This window comes from Arvicola amphibius, chromosome 15 (genome assembly GCF_903992535.2).
Source record: "Arvicola amphibius chromosome 15, mArvAmp1.2, whole genome shotgun sequence".
Classification (NCBI taxonomy): Eukaryota; Metazoa; Chordata; class Mammalia; order Rodentia; family Cricetidae; genus Arvicola; species Arvicola amphibius.
In genome coordinates, this window is record NC_052061.1 from 15,495,417 (window position 1) to 15,521,524 (window position 26,108).

At 53.5% G+C, this 26,108-nt stretch overlaps 3 protein-coding genes across 4 annotated transcripts in view; 2 read left to right on the forward strand and 1 right to left on the reverse strand.

Annotated features, from left to right (window-relative positions):
* Positions 1–6,371: 6,371 nt before the first annotated feature.
* Positions 6,372–18,654, forward strand: Gipc1 (GIPC PDZ domain containing family member 1). Its single transcript, XM_038312842.1, has 7 exons — positions 6,372–6,455; positions 14,917–15,237; positions 15,965–16,150; positions 16,244–16,424; positions 16,974–17,086; positions 17,819–17,900; positions 18,007–18,654. Exons 2-7 carry the CDS (start codon positions 14,950–14,952, stop codon positions 18,156–18,158), a joined length of 1,002 nt encoding a protein of 333 aa, XP_038168770.1. The 5' UTR covers positions 6,372–6,455; positions 14,917–14,949; the 3' UTR covers positions 18,159–18,654.
* Positions 18,655–20,745: 2,091 nt separating this feature from the next.
* Positions 20,746–26,045, forward strand: Ptger1 (prostaglandin E receptor 1). The gene is made up of 3 exons (XM_038312536.1): positions 20,746–20,824; positions 21,835–22,805; positions 23,354–26,045. Exons 2-3 carry the CDS (start codon positions 21,852–21,854, stop codon positions 23,618–23,620), a joined length of 1,221 nt encoding a protein of 406 aa, XP_038168464.1. The 5' UTR covers positions 20,746–20,824; positions 21,835–21,851; the 3' UTR covers positions 23,621–26,045.
* Positions 24,181–26,108, reverse strand: part of Pkn1 (protein kinase N1) — a 30,310-nt gene continuing 28,382 nt past the window's right edge. For both annotated transcript variants that reach the window (XM_038312534.2, XM_038312533.2), the window contains exons 17-22: positions 25,913–25,975; positions 25,725–25,801; positions 25,335–25,477; positions 24,976–25,083; positions 24,800–24,880; positions 24,181–24,454 (exon numbers count right to left, since the gene is read on the reverse strand). In XM_038312534.2, the coding sequence (XP_038168462.1) occupies positions 24,251–24,454; positions 24,800–24,880; positions 24,976–25,083; positions 25,335–25,477; positions 25,725–25,801; positions 25,913–25,975 (676 nt within the window). In that variant the 3' untranslated portion in view covers positions 24,181–24,250. The remainder of the gene's footprint in view (positions 24,455–24,799; positions 24,881–24,975; positions 25,084–25,334; positions 25,478–25,724; positions 25,802–25,912; positions 25,976–26,108) is intronic.

The following is a 26,108-nucleotide window of genomic DNA, read 5'->3' on the forward strand; positions in this document are numbered from 1 at the left end:
TTCTCTGCAGCTTTTAGAACCTGTCCTGGAACTAGCTCTTGTAGACCAGGCTGGTCTCGAACTCACAGAGATCCGCCTGCCTCTGCCTCCCGAGTGCTGGGATTAAAGGCGTGCGCCACCACCACCCGGCTGCCTACAAATATTTTTAACACTCTGTAAACCATTTAGTTTTTCTTCAACGTTGAATCTTTCTTTTATTGTATATCTCTCTTTTTGTGACCACATGAGTCTTTAATATACCAAGCAATATTGGTAGGACTAAAATCGTGGCTTTGGCGGCTGGATCCAGCCCATTCCTTAGCTTCCGAGCCTCATAGCAGAGGTATCGGCTGTAGCTATGTTTATTGTCACAACTCTGTGGCAGTTCAAGGTCCCTGCCAGCACCTCCAGCCAGGACCCATGTGCCTTTGAGGGACTTTTCACATTCAAACCACAGCAGGCTCACAGTTAGCGACCCCTCCGGGCTCACAGAGACAGCCTTCAGGCCTAGAACTGTCTTGGGACTTTTCAGGAGAGCTGGGGCTTCAAAGGCTTAAGGGTCTTTTAGAGATCTACTAAATAAGTCTTGCAGTATGAGATGAAGGAAACTTGGGGTCCAACGGTGGACTATTGCTACTCTATGTGCTGTGATTCGGTATCATTTCGACAAAAGATGGAGTTGTGCCACCCGCCCATCTCATGGTCGGCTTGACTGGATTTAGAATCACTATTGCAGGCAGCAAGCTGGAAGGATGGATCTACCTAAACTGTTTGACATCAGACACGGAACTGCAGGGTTTATTTATTTCTTTATTATTTATTATTTGGTTTTTTGAGACAGGGTTTCTCTGTAGCTTTGGAGCCTGTCCTGGAACTAGCTCTTGTAGACCAGGCTGGCCTTGAACTCACAGAGATCTGCCTGCTTCTGTCTTCCGAATGCTGGGATTAAAGGTGTGCGCCACCACCTCTCTGCTGGAACTACAGGATTTTGAGTTTGCCCTTCTGGGTTTTGGTCTTGCTTTGCTCCAGTATTTCCTCACTGTGTTTCTTTCCTTCCCCTTGGAATGGTAATGCATATTCTGGGCCATTGTATGTTGGAAGTGTGTGACTTGCTTTTTGAATTTACAGAGGGTTACAGTTAAGAGATTGCCTTCAGTCTCAGAAGAGACTTTGTTTGGACTTTTACACTGTGTTGACATTGTGAAAGACTATAGGGACTTTTGAACTGGACTAAGTGCATTTTGTTTATGATAGGGCCACAAGCCTATAGGGGCCAGGGATGGGATGTAGTAGTCTGAATGAAGATGATCCCCCATAGTTTATAGTTTTACTATTTGGTCCCCTCACTTCCAGGCACACTGTCACATGCCTTTAATCACAGCATTCAGAAGGCAGAGGCCTTCTGAATTTGATCTCTGAGTTTGATACCTGAGTTTGATCTCTGAGTCTACAAAGCAAGTTCCAAGACACAGCAAGGGCTGTTACAGAGAGAAACTCTACCTCAAAAAAAAAAAAAACAATAGCAAAAAAAAATGGTCCCCAGTTGGTGCCACTGTTTGGGAAGGATTAGGGTGTGTCCTTTTTGAAGGTATGCCATTAGGGGACTCTGAGGTTTCAGAGACTCAAATCATTCCCAGACACACACTCTCTCTTCTTCTTCCCCCTCCCCCACTGCCTTGTACGTGCAGATGAAGATGTGAGCCCCTAGCTGTTCCGGCCACTATGTCCTCATTTTGATAGTTTGGACTCAAACCTTCTAAAAATGTAAGCTAAAATCAAAAGTTTTATTCATTGCCTTGGTCATGGTGTCTTGTTTGTTTGTCTATTTTATTTATTTATTCATTTATTTTTTTATTTTTTGAGGCAGGGCTTCTCTGTAGCTTTGGAGACTGCTCTGGAACTTATTCTATAGACTAGGCTGGCCTCAAACTCACAGAGATCTACCTGCCTCTGCCTCCTGAGTGCTGAGATTAAAGGTGTGCACCACCACCACCCAGCAGTTTATTTTTAGAGACAAGGTTTCTCTGAGTTACATCTCCAACTGTCCTAGTACTAGCTCTATAGACCAGGCTGGCCTCGAACTCACCACTCACCGAAATCCACTTACCTCTACCTCCCAAGTGCTGGGATTAAAGTGGTGTGCCACCACCACTGAGCTGGCCATGGTATCATTGCAGCTGTAGAACAGTAACTGATACCATTGCTATGGAGACACACACCTAGGCAGGTTTGTGGGAGCATTCCTAGAAAAGTTTAACTGGTACAGGAGGGCCTACCCTGTCTAGAGCAGCACCACCCTGAGGGCTGGGGTCCTGGACTGAATAAAGAGCCTCTCTCTCTCTCTCTCTCTCTCTCTCTCTCTCTCTCTCTCTCTCTCTCTCTCTCTCTCCCTCTCTGCCTCCCTCCCTCCCTCCCTCCCTCTCTCTCTCTCTCTCCTTCCTGACTGAAGCTGCAGGGTGACTGTAACTTCCCACCATGATGGACTCTTTCTCCAAACTGTGAATCAAACTCTTAAATTGCTTTTGTCAAAGAAATGCTAAAAGTAGCTAATATACTATCACAACAGGGAAAATTGTAGTCCATCTAGCATGGCAGCGCCTGGCTGTTGTCCTAGCACTTGGAAGACTGTGCTCAAAGCCGGGCAGTGGTGGCACACGCCTTTAATCCCAGCACTCAGGAGGCAGAGGCAGGAAGATCTCTGTGAGTTTGAGGCCAGCCTGGTCTACAAGACAGCATCCAGAACAGCTAGGGCTTCACAGAGAAACTCTGTCTTGAAAAACCAATAAAAGAAAAAAGAAAGACTGTGCTCAAATCCAGCCTGGGCTACTTGGTGACTGGGAGGCCAGCCAAAATACTAAAAACAAAACCAAAAAAATCCAAGTTGAGTCATGGTAAGTCACATCGTGGATGTGACTTCTTCCCCTTGCTCTAACTGATAAGCAGTCTGGGTACCAATCCTTTAAGATCGTGTGAAAAAAATATTCCTTTAGTGGCAGCAAAATGATTTATTCATTTGTTTATGTGTGTGTGTGTGTAGGCGCGCATGTGCTGATGTGTGTGTGTGTGTGTGTGTTTGTGTGTGTGCAGGTACATGTGAATACATGCTCCTGGATATGAAGGCCAAAGCACAACCTCATTCCTGAGAGACTGTCGACCTCGATTTTGGGGACCTTGGGGGTTTTTGTTATTTCTTTGTTCTTGAGACAGGCCTTCTCTGTAACCCTGGCTGTCCTAGAACTCACTCTGTAGACCAGGCTGACCTTGAACTCACAGAGATCCACCTGCCTCTGTCTCTGGAATGCTGGGATTAAAGGGTTTAACCACCACCAGTCCCATCTTGCTTTTGAGACAGGGTCTCTCACCAGGATCAGCAGACAGCAGGGAAAGGGTGACACTGGGCCTTGAGCTTCTGAAACCTTAAAGCCCACTCCTGCAACACACTTCTTCCTACAAGGCTACACCTCCAATAATGCCACTCCCTGCGAGTCAATGGGGGCTCTTTTTATCCAAACCACCACACCTGTTTGTTTTTAACATTGGTTCTAGGAATGGAACTTGGGGCCTTGTGTTTGAGTGGCAAGCACTTTTAAGTATTATCTGAGCCATCTCCAGTCTTTAAAAGATAACTAAAAATTACTTTATGTGGGTATTTTGCCTACATGTATGTCTGTGTACCATGTGTATTCTTGGTGCCTGTGGAGACCAGAAGAGGGCACTGGATGCCCTGAAACTGGAGCTATAGACTGTTGTGAACCTCCATGCGGTTGCTGGAAATCCAATTTGGAAATCCAATCTGGAAGAGCAATCAGTACTCTTAACTGCTGAGCCATCTTTCCAGTCCCTTGGCCCTACTTTTAAAAAAGTTTTTTAAAGATTTATTTCTTTATTATGTATACAGTATTCTGTATGCTTGTATACCTGCAGGCCAAAAGAGGGCACCAGATCCCACTGCATATGGTTGTGAGTCACCTTGTGGTTGCTGGGAATTGAACCAGTGCTCTTAACCGCCAAGCCATTTCTTTAATCCTACTTTAAAATTTTTGAAGTGGGGGCAGAGGGTGGGCCTAGAGAGATCTTAGTGGCTGCCTCCTGAGTGCTGGGATGAAAGCGTGTGCCACCATGCCCAGCTCACATTTTTATTTTGAAAAGTGTGTTTGTGTGTGTTTGGGGGGGGGGAGTCAGATGACAACTCGCAGGAGTCAGTTCCCTCTTCTACCATGTGGGTCCCAGGGATGGATCTTTGGCAGTAATGCTTGGTAACAACCACCTTTACCCATTGAGTGATCTTGCCTGCTCCTATCTTTATAATTTTACAAAGAAGACAGACTTGAAGTTTAGTTCCACATCACTCCCCAGCCTGGTCTCCCTATCTGTTTCAGGCATATAACACTGGGAAGGTGCCCAGGTCTTCCCTGTGCCCTCGGGCAATCCCACGACCCTCTGTTTTGAGCACTTTCTTAACAGTCCAGGAGACAGGGGATTGGAGCTCAGCACCCTGCAGTTTGGGCCCCACATTCAACCTTCTCTAGATTCCGTGCCAAACTCACACAGGGCTATGCTCAACTGGAGGTCACTGGCCTAACCAAGGCAATGGCCTGCTCGATGGGGACGGCCAGCGTTAACAGGACAAGATGGGAGGGACAGCATCCATCCTCACTGTCCTGGCCACGGCACAGTGTGTTTGCTAGCTGGGCGGGGCCCCGAGATCGAAAGCCCAAGCTTCCTTCCTTTCTGCCTTTCTGCACATCCTGCTGAGGCTGGGAGCCATCCCAGCTCTCTCTGGGAGCTGCAAAGACCTAGTAATTCAATAAAGCTCTGTTGGGGTCCCCTAGCAATCCTCAAAACTCACAGAACCCTGGGGCCAGTCCCAGCACTAGCAGAGTGACCAGAATGTAATCTCACCTGTCCACCTGGCCTCTCTCCAGGTACATCTGTGTCTTTTGTTCTTGAACTTGAGTCCACCTTATGGTAGGTGAAGTCTACCTGGCCTGTCTGCTGCTATTCATATAGGTTTGTCAACTCTGTGTGTGTGTGTGTGTCTGTGTGTGTGTATGCAGGAGACATGGCTTGCAAGTAGACTGCAGCCTAGAATCCACCAGTGACTGTGGTTTATTTGCAAAATATTTGTTTACACTGTGTGAAGATCTATCACTGTGATTTGTTTAATAAAGAGCTGAATACCCAATAGCTAGGCAGGAGAGAATAGGCGGACTTCCAGAGAGAGAGAGAGAAACACGGGAGGAATTGAGTGTGCAAAGAGACACCAGCCAGACACTGAAGTTGGACATATGGTACAGAGGAGCGGTAACCGAGCCACGAGACAGAACATAGATTAACAGAAACAGGTTAACTTAAGTTAGAAGAGCTGGTTGGGGAAAAGCCTAAGCTAAGGCCAAGCTTTCATAATCAATAACAAGTTTCCGTGTCGTTTTTTGTGTGCCGGCACCTGTCTCAACGGAAAGTCCAACTACAGCGTCTCACCTTGGGCACTTGGCCAGCATGCACAAGAACATGGTTTAACTCCCAGTACAAGAGGAAGAGGAACTCTGATGAGGCTCAACCTTGGAGAAACCAAGAAACCTAGAAGAAAGAAAAACTCAATTTTCTAGCTGGGCAGTAATGGCAAAAGCCTTTAACCCCAGCGCTCTGAGGCAGAGGCAGGCAGAGCTCTGTGAGTTCGGGGCCATCCTGGTGAACAGAGCAAGTTCCAGGATAGCTAGTGCTGTCTTGTCTGGGGGTGGGGGGAAGTAGAAGAGTAGAGGCCTGCACTGGTTGGTCATCATCTAGGGATTCTGCAAAGTAGGTACTCAATTGACAAGTCGACTGTTTAAATATTCTCCATAGTGTCTTCTTACACAGCTTTGCTTGCCAAGTGCTCTTTGGTTCTCTCCATCCACGTGTCTGTAGAGCCAAGGCCGAGCCTGGTACCAGGCAGGAGCACTTAAAGATTGAAAGACTGAATGAATGCACGATTGCCTTTGTCTATTGTGTAGAGTGGAAGAAGCAGAGACACGCGGGACCCTCCCCATTCACTATGGCCCACTCTGTAGAATCAGTCTCTCTGGGAGGGAAGCTGGGCTGGGGGCTGCTCTCAGCCCCCCCTCGCTGACCTCCCAAATAGCCCGCTTCCTTGGATGCCCGCGCACAATCCTCCAAACCCTGTCATCTGACTCTTACCGCCAGCTCCCGCCCTGTCTCCCGACCTCCCCCCTGCGCAGCCCCGCAATGGTTCAGCCCGCCGCCATTTAGACCAAGTAAGATCGGACCACTGCGCGCGCGGGGGGGAGGCCGAGGTTCGGCGGAGGGATCCCTCTGGAGCGTTCCGACGGGAGGCGCCCATTGGCCGCGAGTGCGGGAGGCCGCTGCTGATTGGTCCGCTCGGGACGCCGGCCCCGCCCAGGTACCGGAGGCCGAGGGAGAAGCCGGGCCGAGTTTCCAGAGGACCGAACTGGGCGCGCGGGGTGGCTGCGGCGCAGGTGAGTGTCCCCGGCCTGGGGCGGCCTCCCGGGCATGGAGCCGTGGCGGCGGGGTGGGGCTGGCCGCGACGGGACCCCAAGGACGGACCCCTCCCCGCAGGCCGGGGCCTCCGGTCCACCCCTGCCCTCTGCACCCGGGACGCTCCCTGTTGGTGGTGGGTCCAGACCCCTCCCGGGCCCCTGCCCAGAAGCTGGCCCGCGGGGACACCGAGACCACCGGGCGTGGATAACAATAACAACCACAGTAATAGTTTGGATCCCTCCCCCACTTGCTAGCCCGGACCCAGAGCTTTCTCGTCAGACGCTTTCGGTGCACTGCATTGAATCAAAACAGCCTCCTGGGAGGGGCTCTTAACTTCTTTTAGAAGTGAGGCACCTGGGCCAGAGAGGTGGAGTGACTCACTCAAGGTCACACAGGTAGTGAGTGGCTGGTGGGGATGAGGAACCCACGCCTTTGAGTCCTGAAACTAATACCAGAGATCGTCCCTGATCAGCCCCTGGACTCACTGCACACCGCCACCCCCATATTCACTTCGGAGCCGTACCTGCCGGGTTTTGCGTCCCTCCCCGCGCCCACAGGTCACTAGACAGCTTCCAAGTTGCCCTCGTGTCCCTTCTCTTGAGCTGGAGAGGCAAAGCCCAAACACCATGGGACCTTGAATCCCATACCCTCTCCACCCACCCTGTCCACTTTACTGCAAAGGAAATGCCTGGGAGTGTAGAGGCCGGGTATCTGGGGTGTTGGGCTTCGGCGGCCGCCAAGACCGGGCGAGCGGTGCGTTCACGCCCCTCAGCCCCCGCCCCGGAAACACTGGAGAGATGAGACCTTTTAGGATCCGGTTTTTCAAGAATGAATCAGAGGCCTCCAGCCCTCCCCAAAGCAGTACTGTGCTGGGGGTAAGGAGGGAGGGACGACAGGGGAGCAGGTGTGGTGTCCCCTAAGCCAGGTGTTATCTGAGCCCCAGGACCCCCCCTTCCCTGCTTCCTGCTCCTCCCACTTAGCTTTTCTGTGACTGCGGGTGGGGGTTGCTAAGTTTCAGGCCCTTTTTGGGATGAGAGCGCTGGACTCCGGAAATCCATCCAGCCCACTTCCCTTCAGCTCCTGCAGACAGTGGGAGGTGCTCCTAGCTCTCTAACGGTCACGGTGGGGCTTGGGCCACAGTCAGTCAGGTATAAGACATTCTACAGTTCAGCTCTTGGGGAACCCTAGGCATCACATGCTAGGCAGGTGCTCTACCTCGAGCTACACCCCCATCACCTACAAGGACTAAGCAGTCACTGGGCTTGGAGGAAACTGCCCTCCAAAAGCAGGACAGAATTCTCTGCACTCTAGTGGGGAACAGGCCACAAGTTTCCATGGGCAGCCATTGCAGATCTGTCTGAGTGCTGAGTGGCCTCTCAGAGAGCATCACTGGGCAGGGGCAGCTCGCACACCCCAGGCAGAGCAAAGCATAGAATAGCTGGCACGGGACTGAAGCTAGAGATGTGAGTCTGTGGGGGCTTGGGGCGCCTGGTACACTTTTCAAGTTTTCCCCTATGTGGTAGGATCCCTTTGTGAGGTCGGAGACAGATGAGGGATGCTATAGAGACCCGGGCTGGGGAGACAGTGCATGCTGGGAGTGCGAGTCCCAGCACCTACATGGTTTACAACCATCTCTAGCGGTAGTGCCTTCTGACCTCTGCAGGCACCCCGCACCCAGTGGTGCACAGATGGACATGCAGCAAAGCCCTCATACGCATAAAAAAAAACACTTCAAAAATAGAGACACAAAGATAAATAACAACTGGGATGTTGGGAGATGAACTCTGTCTGTCTGTCCAGGGTAATGTACAGCTAAGTGCATAGGCCCAAGTCCTGTGGAGCCTCTCCAGTGGGCTAGGGCAAGCCTACTTCCTGGAGATATCTGGAATAGCCTTGCCAAGTTAGGAACTTGGATGCCCCTGGGCCAGGGAAGGAAGGATATAACAGTAATAGAGACTGGAGCAGTCTGGAGGTGTGGGTCAACAGTACAACCCCTGCTGAGGATCCAGCGGTGGGGGAGGGGAGGGGCCAGCAGTAGAGCACCTTCCTAGTGGATGAAAGGTTGGAGCATTGTCTCTCACTGCACATAGTGACACTTCCAACACTTCCTGACGTGTGTGCTGGAGTACTGAGCAGGTGCCGTGCAGCACACCCTGAGAGACACGAACTCTGCCACATTTTCAGATGGGAAAACAGGGGCCTCATGAAGTTAAGCAACTTGACTTTGTCTGTGCCTCTGGTGAGTGGCAAAGGGGCTTGAATCCAGGCCACTGTACTACAGCTCGGGGTCCATGGCATGATCCTCAATGCCTGTGTCACTCACCAGAGGGCACACAAAAGCTAGACTAAACCAGAGCCTTGAACATGTTCAGAGACAGAAAGGAGGCTGGGGTGTGGGGTTCCAAGACAGTGCGGTAAGACAGTGCATCAACACAACACACAACCTAATAGTGCTCTGGGGACCACCCCAGGAACACACATGGTTTCCTATGAGCTCAGAGGGGTTAAGATACTTGCCTTAAACCAGGCGGTGATGTGTACACCTTTAATCTCAGCGTTCAGGAGTCATAGGCAGGCAGGTCTCCAAGTTCGAGGCCAGCCTGGTCTACAGAGCAAGTTCCAGGACAGCCAGGACTACACAGAGAAATCTTGTCTCAAAGACGAAAGAACAAGGACTGGTGATCTAGAGACTGTGTACTGGGGGTGCCTCCGCTGTTCTCTGCTAGTGAATGTGGTGACATAATTTTAGAGGACATTTCTATGTAATTCATTAGAGTTTACCTTTGTCTAGTAGCCAGTGAGTGAGTTCTGGGATACAGAACTATGGACAGAGATGAAGGAACCAGTAAAAACTAGTGCCCAGAATATATAAAGAGTTCTCACAAATCAGTAAGAAAAACATCCAAGTAAAGCCGAACCAGCCAGGTGTGGAACAGGCCTGTTATCCCAGGGCATGGGAGATGAGGAAGGAGGATCTTCATTTGAGGCTATTGTGTAGTACACAAGGAGACCCTCCTCAGAAAAGCAAAAGAAAACCATGCAGGGGCCAGGTAGTCCGTGGAGACAGCACTTGGTAAAGTGCTCGCTGCGCCAGCTGAGTTTGACAGTCAGAGCCCACATGGAAATGTTAGGCTTGGTGGCTTGCAGTTTTTACCCCAGCACTGGGGACAACACAGCAGGACCTGTGGGGCTCATTGGCCAGCCAGCCTAATTGGAGAGCTCAGACCTTGTCTCAGAAAGACAAAATGGGGCTAGGAATATAGGATAACTTAGTGGTAGAGCGCTTGCTTAGCATACTTGAGGCTGGGAGTTCAATTCCCAGTACAAAAAGGGTGACCCTAGAGACATGGCTCAGCAGTGCAGAGGCTGCCCCCAAGCCTGCGACCTGAGTGTAGAAGGGCAGAACTGACGCCCACAGCCTCTGCACACTGTGACAACACACATGCACACAAATGAATCCTTTTCCTTTGAGATAGGGTCTCATTATGTAGTTCTGGTTGTCCTAGAACTTGCTGTGTTGGCCTGCCTAGCCTGAAACTAATAATTTTTAAAAACTTATTTATTTATTTATTTTTGTCTGCCTGCATGTCTGCACACGGAGCAGAAGAGGATATGAAATCCTCCCTAGTACTTGAGTTGGAGGCAGTTGTTAGTGGCTATGTGGGTTCTAAGATTCGAACCCAGGTTTTTTTTTTTTTTTTGAAGAGTAGGCAGTGCTCTAACTGTTGAGCCATCTCTTCAACCCCAATAATTTTTTTTAAAGCCAAGTGATGGCACTTGAAGACCAATACCCAAGGTTGACCTCTAACCTCCACACGCGCCCACACATCCATGGGCATGAGTGAGCACAGGCCCAAGGAGCACAGTGAGACCCAGAGGCAGGGCTCAGCAGCTGAGAGTGGTTCCCAGCATCCATGTTGGGCTGCTTACCACTGCTTGTAACTCCATCCCTAGGGGATCCGGTGCCTTCTGCCTCTGCAGGCACCTGCGCTCAGGTGCACATAACCTCATGCAGGCTCACACCTATACAAATAATGCAAAATACAATCTTAAAGAAGGTGGGTTGGCTCAGTGAGTAAAGGCACTTGCCTCCAAACCTGAAGAGCTGGCTTTGACCTCCAGGACACACCTGGTGGAGGGAAAGAAGTCTACCTACATACACACAGAGAAGTCAACAAACAACAGTTAACAGGTAGTCCACTAACAAGCCAATCAGGAGCACCATTGATTCTCCCATGTGCAAAAGCAAGCCTCCAGCGAGAAGTCAAGTGGTGCCTCACTGCCCAGAACAGGGTGAGGACCGTGGTGTGGGGCTTGTGCTCTCCTGGGAGATGGCCAGTCTTGCCTTTCCTCCCTCAGTCACACAGGGCCCTCACTCATCCAACATGATTTCCTGTGGCTGTTCTGTCCCACATACTGAGGGATGCCACTAGTGACACAGATCTCTCCCCTCAGCAGACAGTGGACAAAGACATAAAATGCCTTTCCCAGCTGAGGGACGTAAGGGAGGGTGCTGGACAGTGGGAGAGCAGAGCAGAACACGAGGTGACTGTAGGGTCATTCTGGCTGCTGTCTTGACAGGAAGCTGGAGGCTAAGGGATGCCTGAGGACCCAGAGGCAACTGTAGTGTAGGTGAGTGGGGTGGGAATGGAACCTGCAGGGTCAGAAGAATGCATGACAGTGAACAGGGAACCCTCAGGAAGATGTGGTTCGGCCAACTGGGTTCCCTTGTACCTTCATTGCCCTTCAGGAGAGCAAATCTGCAGAACACAAGAAGTCCCTAGGGCATGGGAAGCTACAGAAGAGGGTCAGGAGTTGAAGGCAAGCCTGTGCCACTTGGTGTGACCCTGTCCCCAAATAATGAAATGAACTGAGCCAGACGTGCTGACGCACTCCTGTGTTCCCACTCAGGAAGGTGAGGCAAGAGGATCACAAGTTCAAGGTCAATCTTGGTTACCTAGCAAGTGTGAGGGCAGCCTGGGCTACGCGAGCGGCTTCTGGAGGGATCACAGATCAGATGCCTTGAGGGCGCCCGTGGCTTGAAAATGAAGTCAGGCTGGGTGCGGATCGGTGGTTGTTCACCTGGGCTGCGGCCCGGTTCCTTCCCCTCTGCCTTCATTGTCTCCCTCCCCTCCCCCTCAGCCACACTATTCAGAGTTGTGCTGTGTGTGAACTGCACTGCCGTCCGCCTAGCACTCTCTTGTCCCAGATGTTTGTGTGGGGGAGGTCAGAGACCGGGCCGCGCTCCCTGCTTCAGCACCACACAGTTCTGGAGGGGATGGTCAGCTCCGGCCAGCTTATTGTACCTCTCATAAGTAAACTAGAAAGATAGCCACAGCTGAGCAGGCAGCTGTGGGCAGGGGTTCACCCCTTTTGCTCCCTTAATACCTACTGTGTCTGCAGCATAGTGGACAGCTGTACAGCTGGATGTAGTGCTCCTAGTCAGGGAGTGTTTGTTAGAGTAAAACGGCTGAGCATGGTGGGACGTGCGATAGTCTAAGCTACTGTAAACTGAGGCAGGAGAACCACGAGCTCAAGATTAATCTGGACAATATGGCAAGACCCTTTCTCCAGAAAATAAAGCTGGGCAGCGCTGGAGCACGCCTTTAATTCCAGCACTGAGAAGGCAGAGGCAGGTGATCTCTGTGAGTTTGAGGTCAGCCCTGTCTAAGAAAAAAGGGTGCCGGGCTGGAGAGGCAGTTACAGTGCTGCTGCTCAGGTGAGGACCGAGTTCTGACCCCAGGACCAGCATCACTGGGGCTTGCTGGTTGCCAGACTAGCCAAAGGGAAGCAGAAAGCCCTCCCTCAAAAGGAATAGGCAGAAAGCGGTAGAAGATGCCATGTGGCTGCTTCCTTTGACCTCTGTGAACACAGAAACACACAGAAACATGGTAGCCCATACTTTTGTCAGGGGTGGGGTGGGTGTGAGACAGAATTTCTCTAGGCAGCTGTGGCTGTCCTGGAAATTATGAGCTCAGATTGGCCTTGAAGTCATATAGAGCCACTGACCTGCCTTCCAGGTACCTTCACACTTGTGTGTGTACAGTAACAGTGTATTTTTTAAAGGAAGAAAAACAGATACAGGGGCCAATTTAATGGCTCAGCAGGTAAAGGTGCTTGCCACCAAATCTGACCTGAACCACGCATGCATGCACACACACACAGAGGCACATGCGTACCCTGGCGTCTATGGAAGGTCAGAGGACAATCCCAGGTCAGTCCTCTTGACCTTGTTTGAGGCAGAATCTCATTGCCTCCACACACCAGACCAGCTGGCCCATAAGCTCCTCAACATTGTCTCCAGCTTTCAGCGTAAGCCTGCTTGGATTACCACATCTAGTGCTACGTGGGTCCTGGGGATTTGATCTTAGGTCTTCTTACACTGAGCTTTCCCCACTAAGCTCTCCAGCCTGAGTCTGAATCCATACTGCACCACCATGCTTGGCTGGTGCTTTTCACTCTGGCTGCGTTTCCATTGCACCTTGTCAGAGAGTCCGTCCCTGCTGTTTAGGTCACTGTTGTGTTGCTGTGGGGACACCACGATCAAGGCAACTCACTAAAGCAAGCATTAATTAAGGGCTTACTAACAGTGTCAGAGGACGAGTCCATGAGCATGACAGAGAGCATGGTGGGCATGGTGCTGGCGCAGCACCATGAGAGCTTGCATTTTATGCAGAGGCAGCAAGCAGAGAGAAGGAGACATTGGGCCTGACACGGGTGTTTGACACCTCAAAGCCCACATTTCTCCACAAGGCCACACCTTCTAATCCTTCTCAAAACAGTCTGTCAACTAGGGACCGTACATTGAAATATATATGAGCTTGTGGGGGGACATTCTCGTCCAGGCGCCCGCAGTTGCTGCTGCTGGAGACCCATGCAGCATGGTAACATCACCACCATGTCAGCTGTTGCTGGTCGCTGTCAAGAGCTGTCGTGCTCCTGGGAATTGCTCCAGTAATTAATGTTTCTGTGCGGGTGTGTCACGTGCTACTTCCTGTTAGAACTCATCAGCCTGCCCTGTCCCAAGGGACTTGGCAGGGGCCATGCGCTGTGTGCTTTGAGGGAGAGACTCAAGGGTTTTGTTTCCTCTGTGTGTCACACGTCTGCCTCAGGTGTCAATCCTCAGGAGCTGTCCACTGGGGTGTTTATGTTATTGCATTTGCTTATTTGTGTGTGTGTGCATATGTATGTGTGTAGGTACACATGGCACAGTGCACACCTACCATGTGGGTCCACGGACCAAACTCAGCTCTGCAGGCCTGATGGCAGCTGTTTTTGCCCACCACGCCACCTTGCCAGTCTCCCACCTTGGTATTTGAGACAGGGACTCCAGCACATCACGAGTGCATGCTGTCACAACTGGCTCCAGCTCCAGTCCTCAGGAGCACTCTGCTAACTGAGCCATCTCCCCAGCCAAAGGCTAGGGAGCTTTTGTACACAGCTTTAATGAGTGCAGCTGGTGGAACAGTGAACCCGGATGTGGTGTCCATCTCTCTTCAGCTCTTGAGAAGCTGAGGGCAGGAGGTTGTAGGTTCTAGGCCAGCCTGTCTCAGAGGGGTATGCTTGTGCATCTAAGTGGGTGTAGCTAGAGCCGGATGCCTTAAGGAGCTCTTGAAGGAGGGCTGAGTGAGGTCACTGCAGGTGGCGTGGGCTGTAATAGGTACCCCCTACTGGGAAGAGACCTGGGCCTTCCTCTGCATGTGGCCCCCCACTGTGCTGCACCCCAGCATCCGGGTAGAGCCAGCCCTTTATCTTCCCTTCTGTTCTGGATGCCCAGATCAAACCCACTAGATGGAACACACTCAGGGCAGATGTGCTGGTATATGCTACATCCCAGCTACTCTGGAGGCTGAGGCAGGAAGATCGCAGGTTCAAGGATATCCTGAGCAGCAAAGCGATAAATGTCTGAAAATAAAAAGGAGCAGTCTGGGCATGTAGCTAGGGTATACATGTACAAGGCCGAAATCTCACCCCAGCACAGAGGGAGGAAGGGAGGATTGGTTGGTTCAGGAAGAGCCTTGCACCTGTGCTGAACATGGACGGAATTTTTTGTTATTACCCCTTAAACAATAGAGTGGAACAAGAGTTTCCATAGATTTAAGTCTAGAGCTGATTCCTGAGTATGGGAGGGGCCGCAGCTTTGTGGCCAAGTACTAGCCAAGTCTGCACAGTGCGAATACAATACCATTTTACACGGGCTGGGGGCTGGGGGCAATATTCTGGAGGTGTCCTGGAACCCTGTGCCTAGGAGCCATGAGTTGTATCATCAGGGCTGGGCTAAGGCTCAATGGTGGCCCCCCTTCCCCAGCCCGCACCAGGCCCCTAGTTAAGGATATCTGCTCTGCAAAACAGAGCAGTGTTGGTATTGGTACCATGTGGTGGTGACGGTGGCACCCAAGGCTGTCACGCAGAGCATGAAGCCCAGTTCCCTTTCTGCAGGTCTCCTGGCCGAGCCCCCACTTCTGGCTGCTCATGCCACTGGGACTGGGGCGGCGGAAAAAGGCACCACCTCTGGTGGAAAATGAAGAGGCGGAGCCAGGCCGCAGCGGACTGGGAGTTGGGGAGCCCGGGCCTCTTGGTGGAAGCGGAGCAGGGGAGTCCCAGATGGGCTTACCCCCACCTCCTGCTGCCCTCCGGCCTCGCCTTGTATTCCACACCCAGCTGGCCCATGGTAGTCCCACAGGCCGCATCGAGGGCTTCACCAATGTCAAGGAGCTGTATGGCAAGATTGCTGAGGCCTTCCGACTACCAGCTGCTGAGGTACAGTGGGGCCAGGGTCCCCTGAGAGCAAGCCACAGGCCTGGGTGTGCTGTGCATTCCTGTGAACTGGGGGTCAGGTGCTGATGCCATCTGCTCACCAGCAACTCCTGAATCTAGGAAGCATGGCTGCAACAGGATACTTAGTTCGTGTCTGGCCTTGAGAAACTGGTACCCCAGTAGGTATGTGGGGGTGGGTTTCCCATCAGGCTTTGAGAGGCTGGTATCCCAGTAGGTTGTGGGGGTGTGGATGCTGATCTCCATTCAGGTCTGGAGTAGCCTGCAGCATGGTAGGTTGTGGAGGATTGGTGACCACAGGTGGTAACTGGGTTTCTGCGAGGCATTAGGAGGCCTGTGCCCCAGAGCACAATGGGAACTGGAAGTCAGGAGCAGTTTGTATTTCTCCGTGATTCACTGGAGACATGACCCCAAGACAGAAGCAGGCAGAGAAGTCACGGAGGGCAGCAGTGGGGCTGAGCATCCGGTGGAGACAGGTGGAGGGCGAGGTGGGAATGTGGACTCTTCATCCACCCCAGCATTGACTGAGTGTTCACTGAGTTCTTACCAGGACAGGAGTCCTGCTCGTAGCACTTGAGCTAGCGGACCTTGCCCTGGCTCTGGGTGTCCCCGTTCCCTGGGGTAGCTATCTTCTCTGGACTCCCCTCCTATCCCAAGTGTTAGGAAAGGGGACCCAGGAGGAGGGGACGAGCATCTTACCCCACCCCTGCAGGTGATGTTCTGCACCCTTAACACCCATAAAGTGGATATGGACAAGCTCCTGGGAGGCCAGATCGGGCTGGAGGACTTCATCTTTGCCCACGTTAAGGGGCAGCGCAAAGAAGTGGAAGTATTCAAGTCTGAGGAGGCACTGGGGCTCACCATCACCGACAACGGGGCTGGCTATGCCTTCATTAAGGTGCCCGGGTGGGTGGCACACCCTTAGTCAGTGGTCAGAGTCTGTAATGGGACCTCAGTGGAGCTTCCAGAGCTGACACCAGCCCCTTCACAGCGCATCAAGGAAGGCAGTGTGATTGACCACATCCAGCTCATCAGCGTAGGTGACATGATTGAAGCCATCAATGGGCAGAGCCTGCTGGGCTGTCGGCACTATGAAGTTGCCAGGCTCCTCAAGGAACTTCCCCGAGGCCGCACCTTCACCCTCAAACTCACAGAGCCTCGAAAAGCCTTTGGTGAGCAAACCTTGGACCACCCACTGGGATGACCTTGAACACGTCAAAAATAAGGCTTGCAGTACTGGGAAACACCAGCAGGTGGCACCCAAGCTGCAATGCAAAGTGGTGCCTGCCCCACCCTACCCTAGAACTGGGTGCTGGCTGGCAGCCCAGCCTGAAGGAAGTTGCCCCCAACCCTGGCCAGCCCCCTCAGCCTGGAGAAGTGAGGCTTGGCTGCCCAGCACAACTCCCATGCCCTGCTGCTGTTTCTACCTGGCTTCACTAACTCTCAGGAATGGGCCTGAGGCGCCCCTGGTATGGGTAGATAGGACTGACCTGGGACCCAGTAGTTATACCCACCCCTCCCCAGCTCCCACCCCTTCAACTAGAAGTAGAAGCTGTCCTGGATTCTCTTCTAGCTTCTTTTATGCCCGACCCCCGCTGCCCCTCTCCATTCATGTCAAGTCCTGTCCACTGGAATCCAGCCTCTATCCCAAGGCTCGTGAGAGGTGTCTGTAAGCTCAGCTGCCTGAGCACTGTACTGACTGTGTGCTGAAATTCCCATAGATATGATCAGCCAGCGTTCAGCGGGTGGCCACCCTGGCTCGGGCCCACAACTGGGCACTGGCCGAGGGACCCTCAGACTCCGATCCCGGGGTCCTGCCACAGTGGAGGATCTGGTGAGTGAGCCACCTTGGGCCAGTGACAGCATTCTCATTACCTGAGGAACTCTGGACACCTCTGCTTAAATCTGCCTCCTCCCAACTTTGGGGCCTTCCTTGGGCAAGTGAGACTTGGTTTTCCTACTGTAAAATAGGAGTCCTAGTAACTTCCTGTCAGAGTGGACCTCAGTGATGCAAACAGAAACCACATCTAGGCATGGTCTCTGAGGCAGGAGGATTTCATATTCAAGGGTAATGCAAACCACAGGAGCTTGTCACCAGAAAGGAGGTGTGTGAAAGCCAGCCTAGTGTGACAGGGACCTGTGATCCTAGATACCCGGGAAGCTGAGATCGGAGGGTTTAGGGTTCAAAACGAGTTTGGGCAACTTAGAATTTGTCTCAAAATAAGAACAATAATATCTGAATGTTGGGGCTGGAAAGATGGCACAGCAGTTTAGAGCACTTGCTGCACTTGAAGAGGACCCAGGTTCAGTTCCAAGCATCCATATTGGGTGGCTCTCAACCACCCCTTAACTCCAGCTCCAGGGCATTCAGCGTCCTCGTCTGACCTCCTCAGGCAAACGCTCCTACACACAAAATAAATAAGTGTAAAAAATAGCTGGGGGTGCAGCCCATTGGTAGAGCTGTTGCCTACCACATGTGAGGCCCCGGGTACCGTCCCCAGCACTGCAGACATTCACTATCACAGCAGTCTGTTGACCCTGCTGTGCTGTCTTCTCCCCTCCACAGCCGTCGGCCTTCGAGGAGAAGGCCATTGAGAAGGTGGATGACTTGCTAGAGAGCTACATGGGGATCAGAGACACAGAACTGGGTGAGTGGGGCACCCATGCCTGGAAGGTGGGAGCAGGCTTCCAGGTCTCCTCCTGCTCCCTTCTGTCCCTCATGCCCTCTGTGTCCATCTTTCTCCTCCCTGACAGCTGCCACCATGGTGGAGCTGGGAAAAGACAAACGGAACCCAGATGAACTGGCAGAGGCTCTGGATGAACGGCTTGGTGACTTCGCATTCCCGGACGAATTTGTCTTTGATGTCTGGGGGGCCATCGGGGATGCCAAGGTTGGCCGCTACTAAGACTGGAACTGAACCTGGACCCTGAGATGACCTGGGCTTGACCTCCAGAAGGGGTCCCACAGCCAAGACCTGAGCATCTAGCTTGGGCACATAACCCAGCAGCCTGGGGATGGCATGGGGTAGAAGTGGCCTGTGGTCCTGGCCCCGCTCCGATCACCATGGTGCCCAGCCTGGTTGGGGTCCCCGGCCACCCCCCACCCCCTGGCGGGTTCCCCACCTACCTCAGCAGAGTAAGCGTGTGGGGAGGGACGAGCACACTGGGCAACCAACCACCTCTGTCCCCAACACTTTCCACTATCAGCTGGCAAACTGCCCCTTCCTGTCTCCTGGGCCTCAGTTCTGTTTTAGGTTTCCCTACTTGACTTTTTTGCTTTGTTTTTCAAAACAGAGTCTGATGATGTGGCTCTGGCTGTCCTGAAACTCACTCTGTAGACCAGGCTGGCCTTGAACACACAGAGATCCGCCTGCATCTTCCTCCCAGTGCTGGGATTAAAGGTGTGCGCCACCATGCCTGACTCTCCCTACTTTCTTGACAACAGAATTGCAGAAATGGGGCACAACCCTCCTAGCAAAGGCAATACTACCACCCCCTTTGGCAGCTCCCTGAGAGGAGCCCCTAAGTTGGATTCTGTTACTTCCCCTTTGAGTGCACGCTGCTGTGAACCCTGGTTCCTCATCATCTCCTTAGACAGTGCCGGAGGGAGGGGTGAGCAAGGCAGTGGGCTCCTGTACCCCACTTACTCTCTTGGATATAGACTCTCTCTGGGAACTGTTTGGCTTTGGGGTAGAAGGGGTGGCAGGGAAAGAATGCGGCAGCTGAAATCTATCTCCTGGATTCCAGATTGAATTAAGAGTTGGCTGGCCCACAGCCCCTCCTCTGGCTGGAGGCCATCAAGCTCCCAGGCAGTTGTAGGGATTCTGGCTTACTTGAGGTTCAGACCTGGTTCCCCACTCACCAAGGCCTCCTGTGCTCCTTATGAGGAGACTGCAGCTAACACCCCTGTGGAGGCAGCAAGGCCTGCTGCCCTTCTGCAGCACCCTGGGTGAACTGGTTGTGTTTTGGACACGGGCATTCATGGCCCAGTGCTTTGCAGGGATATAAACCTGCCAAGCTTGTTTTGACAGTCCATTTCATCCTAGGATTTAGAAAGATCAAGGAAAGGGTGGGGTGGGACCCTGGCCAGACCTGGAGAGCAGGGAGAGAGTGAGGGAAGCCAGGCCAGAGGTCCCTCTCCAGCACCCAGGAGGAATGTTTGGGGGTGAGCCCAGTGGAGATGCTGCAGGAAGGCTGAGTAGGACTGGCTGCCTGACTCCAAGCAGGAGATGCGGACTCTGGACACCAGACATTTCCATACACAAGCCCTATGGACAACCACTGTCAGGGTGACTTGCCATCCCTGACCACTGAGGTCATGGCCTCACCCGTGCTAGGCTGTGCTCTATCGCTCAACTATGCCTCAGGTCCTGCACTGGGGTCTTGCATGTCTCTGATGGGAGCTGCTGGGAATGTGTGGCTTTGTTGAGTGGATAAGGGTTGGGTCCTCTGAGTTTCAGGGAGCTGTGGGGTGTTGAGTGTGGTCATGTAGATGTGTCCAGTGTGTGCATAGGTCTCGGTGTGTCCTTGTTTGGGAATCGGTAAACAGCTAGGCCTTAAGAGTGTCTAGAGATGTGATTATGTGACTTAGGTGGGGCACGGTCTGGGTGCCCATGGGCATTGGTTTGTGGGGTAACGTCTCCAGGAGGTGTGCCCTAGCACTGTAACAGACTCAGTGTCAAGTGAGGCTCATACCCTGTGGGCAAACATCCGTCCCAAGGGGTCTGTATTTGGGGGTACTAAGGGAGTGGATGTTAAAGTCAGCAATGGTGGGAGCTATCCAGTGTTTACTTGCCCTCATGACTGAGCGGACAGTGACTTCATGTTCCGCTTCTTAAGACGTAAAGTGAGGCTGTAATTGTGGGTGCAGGATGTGGCTCAGGTGCCCTACGAATTGCTTATCCCACCCTAAAGCAGGATGCCGATGCTAGCCTGACTCCTCTGAGCCATTTAGCCACCTCCCTTTCTCCAAGAATGACTCCCTGTTGCCCTGGTCCGGGCTGCTCACCTACATCCACCCTGTGACAACCTCAAAGGCCTAAGGGCAGACAACATTGCTGGTTTCCATCACACAGCTAGTTCCCAAACCCTTAAACCCAATGGGGATACCACCCCACCCCACCCCCACGAGAGTGTGTAGACCTCCCAGCCTGCCCTAGGCGATGCTCACATTTTCCAGTGTTTAGATTTTATCCACTTTATTAATGAGGCAGGCAAGAGGCCCGGGTGAGGGTGTGGGGGGTTGCTTCTGCCTCACTGGGAGGAGGGGGGGTCACAGAGACCAGACCAATTCAGAGAACCTCAGTCCTTGGCGGGAAGAAACTGAGCCCAAGTGATCCTGACCATTGCCAACAGCAGAGCTTTCGCCCACTCATGCTCCCAGCCCCAGCGGGCAGACATGCATGGGGTGGAGCAGCCCCTGGAGGCCAGTGGGGTGCGGGTGGAGGCGGCACGGAGCCGAGGAGCCGCCCCAGGAAGAGGGAGCGGCCTGCCGGGAGCCAGGGAGCAGCTGGCGCTGGCTGCAGGAGCCTAGTTCCGGGCCATGGGGATCCTGCATCCTGAGCAGCACTGGGTAAGAAGCCGGGACTTGAGGGTCGGTAAACAGGGAAGAGGAGATCATTGATGGGTTGTGGCCATCCTGGTCTCAGCCCAAGGCTGGCTGTCCATCCGTTATGTCTGCATGTCTGAATGTCTGCTTTAGCCCTCTCAACTAGAGAATGAAGAACAAGCCAGAGGCTGGTTCACAGTAGGAGTACGGGGTGGGCATCTGAATGGGCAATGCCAGACTGCTGAGAGATTGCCATGGGGACAGAGAGGTGTGACTCTGGCAACAAAGACGGGACTCTAGAGAAAGAGGTGGGCCCATGGAGTCCAAGAGCACCGAAGATGGGTCCATGGAAGCAGGGGTCTGTGGGGACAGGAACATGGAGGCAAGAGATGTAGCCACAGGGCATAGTGACCTTGGGGCAGAGATGGCTTGTTCCCGGAGAGATGAAACTGGAGATCAAGAGTGCGTCTCTGGAGACAAGGACATGGCCACTGGAAGAGAGAGGCTATAGTAGTGGAGCTGTGGGATAGGGACGTCAAGGAAGAAAAGACCAACAGCTGGTCATGGTGGTGTGAGTCTTGAATCCCAGGACACAGGTCTCACAGGCAGGTGAATCTCTTTAAGGCCAGCCTAGTCTACACAGCCAGTTCCGGGGACAGCCAAGGAGACTTACTAAAAAGGAGAGGAGAGTGGGCAGACATGGTGAAGGCTGGAGTTGGGTCAGAAGTGGCCCAGGGTCTATTCTATGAGGCCATGAACCAGGAATCTGATGCACTAGAAGGTGGGGAGCAGGGGAGATGAGGAAAGGTACTAAAAATGTCTGCCAGATCAGTCGAGTCCCCTAAGCAGTAGACAGATGTAGGGGCAGAGCGAGGACAGGCACAAGGCATGGGACATTGACAGGTAAAGAGGGATCTGAATATGGCGCAACCAGGGTCATGTGGAGGTGCCCTAGGCACAGAGCCCACATTGTTACGTGGATCCTGGTGGTGGTGGGACCCTACCCTCACTGTGTCCTCCTCTTATCTACCCAGCCCTCTTGGCCACTGATATGAGCCCCTGTGGTCTTAACGTGAGCCTAGCGGACGAGGCAACAGCGTGTGCAGCACCCAGAGTCCCCAACACATCTACGGTGCTGCCAGGCGATTCCGGCACATCACCGGCGCTGCCTATCTTCTCCATGACCCTGGGTGCAGTGTCCAACGTGCTGGCGCTGGCGCTGCTGGCACAAGCAGCAGGTCGTCTGCGGCGGCGCCGCTCAGCTGCCACTTTTCTGTTGTTCGTTGCTAGCCTGCTGGCCATTGACCTGGCAGGCCATGTGATCCCGGGAGCGCTGGTGCTTCGCCTGTATGCTGCAGGACGTTCGCCTGTTGGCGGGACCTGTCATTTCTTGGGTGGCTGCATGGTCTTCTTCGGCCTGTGCCCACTCTTGCTTGGCTGCGGCATGGCCGTGGAGCGCTGCGTGGGTGTCACGCAGCCGCTGCTCCATGCGGCGCGCATGTCAGTGGCCCACGCACGCCTGGCACTGGCCGTGCTGGCCGCCATGGCTTTGGCAGTGGCGCTGCTGCCGCTAGCACACGTGGGTCACTACGAGCTACAGTACCCTGGCACCTGGTGTTTCATTGGTCTTGGACCTCGTGGAGGTTGGCGCCAGGCATTGCTTGCTGGCCTCTTCGCCGGCCTTGGCCTGGCGGCGCTCCTTGCGGCACTTGTGTGCAATACGCTCAGCGGCCTGGCGCTCCTGCGAGCCCGCTGGAGGCGTCGCCGCTCTCGACGTCTCCGTGACACCACAGGCTCCGAAGATCGCCGGCGCTGGGGGTCCCGTGGACCACACTTGGCCTCCACCTCGTCTGCCTCATCCATCGCTTCAGCCTCCGCCACTCTCCGTAGCTCCCGGGGCGGCGGCGGCGGCTCGGTGCGCAGGGTTCGCGCGCACGACGTGGAAATGGTGGGCCAGCTCGTGGGCATCATGGTGGTGTCGTGCATCTGCTGGAGCCCCCTGCTGGTGAGGGGCAGCTGCTCCTCCAACCATACTCCTTCCTTCCCCCTCCTGGCCTCTGCCCCCTTATCACCCTGCCTGCACAAAAAGCCTTACCCCTCTGCTATCCCCGGCTCCACCTTCGCCCTCTTTGGATCTTTGGATCTTACCCCATCCACTCAAGCTTCTTAGTTCGTCCCTCAGCTTCATTCCTTTCTAGCCTTCTTCCTCCCCAGCTTTTTATTTTATTTTGGTTTTTCGAAACAAGGTTTCTCTGTAGCTTTGAAGCCTGTCCTGGAACTATCTCTTGTAGACCTGGCTGGCCTCGAACTCAGAGATCCGCCTGCCTCTACCTCCTAGTGCTGGGATTAAAGACGTATGCCACCACCGCCTGGCCCTCCCCAGCTTTTTTACCTTTCTTTTGTCCTGTGTGCTAGCAAAATGGGTCTTCTCTAATTAGATTCCGCACTCACTGACAACCTTTGCTCAGTCACTCTCCTTCCCACACAGTATTTGCCCTGCATAGCCCGCCCCACCCCTTCTCTCACACCTGCTCATGCCTGCTTTTCTCGCAGGTATTGGTGATGTTGGCCATCGGGGGCTGGAACTCTAGCTCCCTGCAAAAGCCGCTGTTTCTGGCTGTGCGCCTCGCGTCGTGGAACCAGATCCTGGACCCGTGGGTGTACATTCTGCTGCGCCAGGCCGTGCTGCGTCAACTGCTTCGTCTCCTGCCCGTGAGGGCCGGTTCAAAGGATGGCTCAACAGAGCTGGGCCTAACCAAGGGTGCCTGGGAGGCCAGTTCACTGCGTAGCTCCCGGCACAGTGACTTCAGCCATCTCTGAGTGTGCCCAGAAGCTAAGCCAAACCACTGGGCAGGGCTCGAGGGTGTAGAGAGCCTCAAACACTAACATGGGCGATGTGTCCTGTGTGGTGGAACACACACTGTGACTGCTCATTAGTGAAAGAGGCTCCACCCAGACGAGTACAATTTTAACGTTGGCCACGCGGTGGCGCAGACATATTGGGATGTTCCAAATATCAGAGGTGGGCTCCTCAGGTCGGCAGCTCCAAAAGCATGCGCACTACACCGAATCCTTAGTTCTGAGATCAGAGATTCCCCACAAATGCAACGAGGTTTTGGGTCCACTTCCTGTCTCTGCCACCGCCTTGCAACCAAGCATTCTCCTTATTTTGATCTCTGTCCTAACCCTGTACCCACTACAGCCTTATAACCCCAACATTCTCCAACACAGCCCTGAGCACCGTCCTCATCCCCCACTAATGCATGTTCCCAGCTTGACCGTTCAATTGAGCCCTAGCACAGTTCTGTCCCCCGAGTCTGCCTGCCTCCATCACCTGCTCCAAGCATACCCCACCCCAGATTGCACAAAGAGGCTGAAAATGCATATATGGGGTAAACCCCAAAGGCCTTTTTAAAACCAAGAACTCTTGGGCAAGGCAGGGGCTTGGGGCTAGTAGCCTCCTGCCACAAAGTCGAAATCCTGGAAGGCAGCCTGCTCCGCAGCAGTGAGGGGCCGCGCATCCCGGGGTGGGCTCAGCGTGGGCGCCTCCCCAGTGAACTCCTCATCAAAGTTGCTGACGTCTGTGCGCCCCGAAAGTGTAGGCACGAAGGGTGGGGGCAGGCGACGAGCCAGCAGGACATCCCAGCCCAGCGTCTGTGGAGAGGAGGACAGAGAGTCATGATGGAGGATGCCGGGAAAGTCTAGAGACCAGCAGGAAGTAGACAAGGTGCAGAGGGACTAGAGCTCAGATCAATCAAGGGAGTCTGGGGTAGCTCAGGTTAGTCCTGTAACGACATGGGCTTGGATTAGCAGTGGGAGTAAAGAGGGGAATGAGGGGTGCAGACAAAAGAAGGTAACATTTGAGAGGAATCATGGTGACCTTGGGGGCTGACAATAAAACTCTTGAGATGGAGCAACTAGATTTGGGGTGGGAATGAACTGGGAGAAACACCCAGGTCCTTGGGGGTGACTGACAGGGTGAGGAAGGAGTCTGCTCACCCTGAAAAAAGGCTGTTTTTTCACATCTTCTGCGTCCCGCTCAGTGGCTCCCAACCTCCGCTCTGGGTTCCTCCGCAGCAGCTGTGAGACGAGGCACATGTCAATGTGTATCTGAGTCCTGTGCCTCAGAACCCTTTTCTGCCTACCTTGCCCTTTGTGGTAGGGGGTATGCTTACCCTTCTCATGATGCCAATGGCCTCTGCTGACAGGAAGCGGGGATAACGAACCTCATCGTTGACAATACTGTCAAAAACCTCCTCCTCATCATCCCCAGGGAACGGAGACTGGAGGGCAGAGAGAGTCAGGTTGAGTAAGACCCCACTTTTAGCCAGTCCAGCTCACCCAGTACTACCCAAGGGCCCTACCCCTACCCCTGGGGGTGCCCTAGAGCTGGCTTACAGAGGGTAAGTATCTCGTTTTATTTACAGAAACTGAGATCAGAGAGGCAAAGCTAACACATAGCAGGAGCAGATTCCCATCCCACGCCGGGGCACATGCATGTTCTCTACAGAAAAGAAGGTAGCCTAGGTCTCACCTCCCCAACCAACATCTCATAGAGCAGCACGCCCAGTCCCCACCAGTCCACCGCTCGCGTGTAGGATGTGTCTGTCAGCACTTCGGGCGCCAGGAACTCTGGGGTTCCACAGAATGTGCTTGTCCGGTCTCCATAGCCCATCCCTGGGTGGAGTGGAAAGCAAGGCCATGTGAGCCACCAGTGGCTGGGGGGTGGGGTAGAGCATGAGACTCTCCAATTAGCCAGCCCTACCCCTAATCAGTATAGGGTGACCCAGGGAGGAGGGGCTAAAGCTGGCAAACTACCCTGAAGCTCTTAGGGTGAGCATGTGCCTGCAAGCAAAGCCCATAAAGAAGAAAATGTCACCTGACCACCCCCTAGTCCTCTCATCCCAGGATTGCAGCCCCTCACCCTCCTTGCAGAGGCCAAAGTCTGCGATCTTGACGTAGCCCTCAGTATCCAGGAGCAAATTGTCCAACTTCAGGTCCCTGGGGAATGGGGGTGTCAGGGGATGTAAAGAGGGGTGATTGGGAGTGGGGGCTTTGTACAGAGCTTGAGCACGTCCAGTCTATGGGCAGAATGTGCTCTCGTGTACACACCTGTAGACAATCTTGTGTTCATGGAGGAACTGCAGCCCCAGCACCACACAGGCGGAATAGAAGCTGCAGAGACGCACAAGTTCACACAAGCCTGGCTCCACCGGCGCCAGAGTCCCTAACCCCTGGGGTCCCAAAGCTCTGTGGGTAGCCGGGTGGGAGGCAGGGTGGAGGGTGGGAGGCAGGGAGGAGGGGTGGG